Source organism: Cibotium barometz, chromosome 40 (assembly GCF_041138505.1).
Source record: "Cibotium barometz isolate CiBa-2024 chromosome 40, ASM4113850v1, whole genome shotgun sequence".
NCBI lineage: Eukaryota > Viridiplantae > Streptophyta > Polypodiopsida > Cyatheales > Cibotiaceae > Cibotium > Cibotium barometz.
In genome coordinates this window covers 15605792-15612640 of record NC_141085.1, presented here as the reverse complement: position 1 = coordinate 15612640, position 6849 = coordinate 15605792, and the positions used below count along the sequence as shown (strand labels likewise).

General features: G+C 45.6%; 1 protein-coding gene across 1 annotated transcript; it reads left to right on the top strand.

Moving 5' to 3' along the window:
• Positions 1-510: 510 nt before the first annotated feature.
• Positions 511-6724, top strand: LOC147615242 (cellulose synthase A catalytic subunit 9 [UDP-forming]-like). The gene is made up of 13 exons (XM_086779298.1): positions 511-1122; positions 1574-1785; positions 1910-2024; positions 2105-2294; positions 2555-2821; positions 2958-3303; positions 3400-3537; positions 3619-3744; positions 3858-4070; positions 4490-4763; positions 4858-5054; positions 5150-5500; positions 5650-6724. Exons 1-13 carry the CDS (start codon positions 924-926, stop codon positions 6232-6234), a joined length of 3213 nt encoding a protein of 1070 aa, XP_086635424.1. The 5' UTR covers positions 511-923; the 3' UTR covers positions 6235-6724.
• Positions 6725-6849: the final 125 nt, after the last annotated feature.

Genomic DNA, 6849 nt, shown 5'->3' with positions numbered 1-6849 from the left:
TAAAAACAGAGAGTTCTAAACCTCTTGGTAGGCAATCTTGCTTGTCCCAGTCCGCAATTTTCCTCGTTTCAAGATCCTTATTGCATCTAGCCACGAGAGCCAACTTGCCTTTAGAACTTGCCAAGAGGCAAGAATGGACCTTAACCTTGGTGGTTTGATAGTTACTTGGCAATATATTTGCGAGAGTTGAATGGTGGGTTTTGTGCTAATCCTTCACAGCTCAAACGTGTGAACCAACGCTAAAATAAGATGTGCAAAAGTGTAAGGTCTGCTTCAAGAGGGTCTACTTCAAGGCTGCTTTTCTGAGCTTGCATGTGTGGGGCCCTTTGTGGTGACGGGCGGCTTCCCGTTATAAACTGTAAATAGAAGAAAAAGAAAAAAGAGGGAAAAAAATACGTGTCGGTGTTGGCAGCTGGCTACACGAGTCAGCATTAACCAAGGTAGGTAACAATTTTAACTGCCGGGAAAACAGATTTACTAGCCTTCTTGCTACCAGAAATGAATGGGCGAGCCTCAGTAAAAAGAGCCTTTGCCACATCTTCTCTCTAGAAAGTGTATCCTCTCTCTAGCAGATACATCCTCTCTCTAGTATCTACATACTCTCTCTCTACCTTCGTCACCACGTCTTCTTCGTTCATCAGCTTTCCCATCTGCTCTGGTCTGTTCTTTCCTCGTCTCATGATATCATGGCTTCTTCTTTCCGCCATTGCTCCGTGCCCGTTAGAGCTCGCTGAAACCCTAGCTTGCATTTTCAGCTACAGCCATTAATCTGCAGAAGTTGTCGATATGTGGTTCACAGCACAGTCTGCGCCATAGCTTCTGTTTACAAGGGCTTCATGGAAATCTAGCCCCTCTTTCCGTTATAGCTTCTGCTTGCTGAAGCTTCATGATACCCTAGCTTTTCTGCTCCTGCTGCAGTGTCCATGGCGTCGATCCCTCCTCCGTCCTCCAGGCGGACGTGCCAGATCTGCGGTGATGATGTCGGCTCATCCCCATCTGGTGAACCCTTCGTTGCTTGCCTGCATTGCGGTTTCCCTGTGTGCCGCCCCTGCTACGAGTACGAGCGGAAGGATGGTAACCAGGCGTGCCCGCATTGCAAGAATAGATACACGCGACACAGAGGTCGGTGCCATTTCCCTTGTGTGTAATCTCTGTTCAAGTTTTTTTAGCAAGGGGTATCTCAGCTGTCATACGGAAAGACGGGAGACCTATGTGCAGACAGTTGTGTGAATCCAGGGGTTTTGCCCTTCGCTTAACGATCTTCGCTTGAATTGCTGCCTTCCACAAGCTTCTCTGTGCAATGCTTGGCCTTCTTGATCCTATCCCTTTGATTTTCGCTCTACTATGCCAATGTTGTAGTAGATTGTTTTGGTGAAAGCTGCAAGCTCTGCATAAAGATGCCGCATTCCGTTCAGTAGACAACGCTAGTGTATACCATAGGTTGTGTAATTTGGTGTAACGTTCGAAGGTGTAGCCAATTGTACATAATGAAATGTGTAGTAAGAATAAGGTGTAATGTGGTGCAGACCATGAAAATGTGGGATCATGACTAAGGTTTCTGTGCATGTGGCAGGTAGCCCTCGTGTTCCTGGAGATGATAATGAAGATGACGTGGAGGATCTGGACAACGACTACAACATGGATTACGATAGCCATGAGAAACAGCACATTGCGGAGGCAATGCTTCATGGGCACATGAGCTATGGCCGAGGAGATGATCACGACATGCCGAGGACTGTACAAACTATCGAACCGCAGACACCCTTGTTTACGAGTGGTCCACAGGTACATAAGCTACTCTTCAGCTGTTGTTTGTACTAAGCATTGATCTCTGAAAGCTCTGTATTTTCCAGGAAATCGAGAGCTATGGCTAGTGTGTAATACTTACTTCTCTTCTCTACCTGTGCAGGCACCTATTGATTCTCAACCCATCTCACCCGATAACAGTGTTCTTGGTGCACCCACCAGTATCAGTGGTAGCAAACGAGTTTATCCATTTCCTTACTCAGATCCGGGTACTCCAGGTACTTTAAGGCTAGGCATTACTTGAGAAACCCTCTGGTTTTCGATGTGGCCACTGCCTTACTGTTTCTTGTGCACACAGGCTTAAGCAAATCTGCTGATCTTTCAAAAGACTATGGCTATGGGAGCGTGGCATGGAAAGAAAGAGTGGACAGCTGGAAATCGAAGCAAGAGAAGTTACAAATGACTACTACTGAGGGTGTTCTTCCAAATAGTGGAAGCAAAGGTGGCAGTGTGGATGACAATGGAGTGGATGGAGCTGATTTACCCATGTACAGCAGAGCAGCTCTTCACTTCAAATTATTCTGTTTCATCACCCTTAAGTTTTGAGAAACCTTGCATCCATCCCCCCCCCCCTTCCCGCCGGGTCCCACACACACAGACCCCAGACACGCGCAGACACAGATGACGCCTCACAGCACAAGGCACACAGCACAGAGTGAGGGAGGGAGAGGGAGTGGGGGGAGGGAGGAGAGGGGGGGAGAGAGAGGGAGGGAGGCAAATTCTAAGCTTATCAATGGTGCTTTCTCAGGATGGACGAGGCAAGACAACCCCTTTCTAGAAAAGTGAACATTGCTTCCAGCAAGATAAATCCCTACCGGATGGTCATTGTGCTTCGACTTGTTATCCTGGGGTTCTTTTTCCGATACCGGATTTTGAATCCTGTGCCGAACGCAATTGGGCTGTGGCTAACCTCTATTGTCTGTGAGATCTGGTTCGCCTTTTCATGGATATTGGATCAGTTCCCTAAGTGGTTTCCAATCAATCGAGAAACCTATCTGGACCGGCTCTCGTTGCGGTAAGAGTCTTTAGTCAAGGGAATAATCTTCTATTATGCTTACAGCTTGGAGTCCTTAAATTTTGGACCTGCAAAGTGAGTTTTTGAGGAGGGTGCTTTTAATCTTGCACTTGACTTTGTTTCTTTTGTTGGGCAGGTATGAGAGAGAAGGGGAGCCATCTCAGCTGGCAGCTGTAGATATATTTGTGAGTACTGTGGATCCCATGAAGGAGCCTCCTCTCGTCACTGCGAACACTGTGCTGTCTATTCTTGCTGTTGACTATCCAGTGGACAAGGTTTCCTGTTATGTATCAGATGATGGTGCAGCCATGCTTACATTTGAAGCTCTGTCTGAGACATCTGAATTTGCTCGAAAGTGGGTTCCTTTTTGTAAAAATTTCAACATTGAGCCCAGAGCTCCAGAGGTCTACTTTGCTCAGAAAATTGACTATTTGAAAGACAAGGTGCAACCCAATTTCGTGAAGGAGAGACGAGCTATGAAGGTAGGTTCTGGATATTTCGTGTGCTAGTTTGGATATGACTTTTCATCTAGTTGTTTTTGCCATGTCTAAGTTGTTTGGGGGGACTGATTTGCTCAGAGAGAGTATGAAGAGTTCAAAGTGCGGGTGAACGCTTTGGTTGCCAAAGCTCAGAAGGTCCCAGATGAAGGGTGGGTAATGCAAGATGGAACCCCTTGGCCTGGTAACAACACTAGGGACCACCCTGGCATGATTCAGGTGAGCAGTGGCGTTGAAGCTGTTTTCATGAATTGTACAGTGGATTAGCCTCCTCAAGTCTCTTGATTTTTATGTTTGCAGGTATTTTTAGGCCACAGCGGAGGCCTTGATACAGAAGGCAATGAGCTTCCTCGTCTTGTGTATGTCTCTCGTGAAAAAAGGCCTGGATTCAACCATCATAAAAAGGCTGGTGCCATGAATGCACTGGTACTTTTTCAATCCTACTGTCTCTCACGGTGCAAGTTTTTTTGGTGTAGATTTGTGGTTAGGTGGTGAACACAAACACCACACAAATTGATATTCATGGCGATTTTGTGCAGGTAAGGGTTTCCGCGGTTCTTACCAATGCACCCTTTTTTCTTAACTTGGACTGTGACCATTACATCAACAACAGCAAGGCTCTGAGGGAAGCAATGTGCTTCATGATGGATCCCACAGTTGGACGCAAAGTCTGTTACGTCCAGTTCCCTCAAAGGTTTGATGGTATTGATCTTAATGATCGATATGCCAATCGTAACACGGTGTTTTTTGATGTAAGTCCACCCGGCTGTTCTGAACTTTATTTTCCCTTTCCCCCCCCTTGAGTAGATAAATCTGTATTTGCAATATGGTGCACGCTTGGAGGGGCGGCTTGGTCTCCCTGCCCAAAGTTAACGGAGTGTTTTGAACTCTCTCTCTCTCTCTCTCTCTCTCTCCCCCCCCCCCTCTCCCTGCGCGCTGGTACAAGCTTTGAGGCGGCTTGATCTCCACGCCCAAAGGCATCACAACTTGTGTTCAGAAATCAGCCACTATTCCATTGGTGGTCTGTGGGGATAAAAACGTTGGATTTCCAGTGTCCACTCCCCATGTCACAAGCCCTCACCATTGGGCTATGTGCCCGTTGGCACTTTCTTTTTCCTTTTGGTTCCGTTCTATGCAATTTATTATGATGTTAACCTTTGGTCTTTTTCAGATCAACATGAAAGGTTTGGATGGGATCCAAGGTCCTGTTTATGTGGGTACCGGTTGTGCCTTTAGAAGGCAAGCTCTGTATGGGTACGAGCCTCCTATTCAGCCAAAGAAAAAGACAATGGCATGTGACTGCTTGCCTGGATGGTGCTGTGGACCACGTCCAGACAAAGTCAAGTCTGGTAAAGCCAAAAAGAATGAGAAAAAGAAGCCTCCTGCTCGAACAGACTCCACTGTACCTATCTTTAACTTGGAGGATATAGAAGAGGGTTTGGAAGGTGAGTGATGGTTATGGTGATATTATTTTGCTGGATGTTATATGAAATATACGATATCAACCCATCTTTTCACTAATGGTTGCCTGCTTTTTAGGGTATGACGATGACAAATCTCTTTTGATGTCTAAGAAGAATTTTGAGAAGAGGTTTGGGCAGTCTCCTGTTTTTCTTGCCTCTACCTTGCTAGAGGAGGGAGGGGTTCCCCCATCTGCAAGTCCTGCTGGGCTGCTGAAGGAAGCTATTCATGTTATCAGCTGTGGATATGAAGACAAAACTGACTGGGGACAAGAGGTGGGCAGCTTAGTTGTTAGTTTTTACATTGACAAGAAAGAGCGTTGATTACTCATCTCTCAGTTTTAACCTCAATTACCCTGGTGTATTTGCAGATTGGATGGATTTATGGGTCAGTTACAGAGGATATTCTTACAGGTTTCAAAATGCATGCACGTGGCTGGCGGTCAATCTACTGTATGCCTCCTCGGGCTGCGTTTAAGGGATCTGCACCCATCAATCTGTCCGATCGTCTGAATCAGGTGCTCCGGTGGGCTCTGGGTTCAGTGGAAATTTTCCTAAGCAGGCATTGTCCTCTTTGGTATGGTTATGGTGGTCGCTTGAAATTCTTGGAGAGGTTTGCATATATAAACACCATTGTCTACCCGCTCACCTCAATCCCTCTTCTGGTATATTGTACTTTGCCGGCCATCTGCTTGCTGACAGGAAAATTTATCATTCCTACGGTAAGATTTCTCTTTTGGATTAGTTAGACGTAACAGAGCTAGATGAGTAGTGTTCTCAAGAGTTCATATATGTGAGATTACAGCAATGAGTGGCTGTTGACTGTCTAGAGTTCACGCGGTTTTGTCTAATATTGGAACTTGGAATGCAGATAAGCAATTTTGCAAGTCTGTGGTTTATTGGTCTCTTTCTCTCTATCTTTTCAACGGGTATTTTGGAGATGCGGTGGAGTGGTGTGGGCATTGAAGAGTGGTGGAGAAATGAGCAGTTTTGGGTCATTGGTGGTGTTTCAGCCCATCTTTTTGCTGTAATCCAAGGGCTTTTGAAGGTGCTCGCAGGTATTGACACAAACTTCACTGTCACTTCCAAGGGCTCGGATGACCAAGACCAGTTTGCTGAGCTTTACTTGTTCAAGTGGACATCTTTGCTTATCCCTCCTACCACATTGCTGGTGATCAACTTAGTTGGAGTTGTTGCTGGCATTTCGGATGCAATTAGTAATGGCTACTCTTCATGGGGTCCCCTGTTTGGAAAGCTTTTCTTTGCTTTCTGGGTGATAGTTCATTTGTATCCTTTCCTCAAGGGTCTCATGGGAAGACAGAACAGAACACCCACCATTGTCATCGTGTGGTCTGTGCTGTTGGCTTCCATCTTCTCCTTGCTATGGGTAAGGATTGACCCTTTTCTGGTCCGAGTCACAGGGCCAAACCTCCAGCAGTGTGGCATCAACTGCTAGCGCTCTTATTTTATGAAATCTCAGCCCATCAGAAGAGGCCTTTTGAATCAGCAATTTTATTTGTAATCGGGTGATAGGGCTTGAAATGAAGCAAAGCTAGCTGTTGTATATTTTGACAGTGCTATTCATTTATCTAGACTAGTGGGTTCAGTGGCTTCTGTAAAGTACTAAAGCCCCGCTAATAGCTACTAGTCTCCTGTTTTAACTGTATGTCCAGCAGTAAGAAGAGTGTGTAGTAGCTTGTAAAAAAAGAGAGTTTTCTATGCTATGTCCTGATAGTGTATTTTCCTTCTTCATGAAGAATAAGCTTGGAAGGGACAGCGGCCAACACCAGCCACAAGGTGTTGGCTTTCCTTGACATTGTAATTTGCCGTCTGGGGCGCCAGTGGATAGTTTAATCATCTGTTGGCTTTCCTTGACATTGTAATTTGCCTTCTGGGGTGGCAGTGAATAGTCTAATCATCTGTTTATGGCTTTTTGTTGTCTTAAACAATCCCAAGTATGCCAAAGTTTTTAAAATTGTGGTCTTTGTGACTCCTGTGATTTATTCAGTCAATAATCACCTTGATGCTACATCTGTGCATGAAGGTGCAATTTCTGGCATGCCTCCTGGAT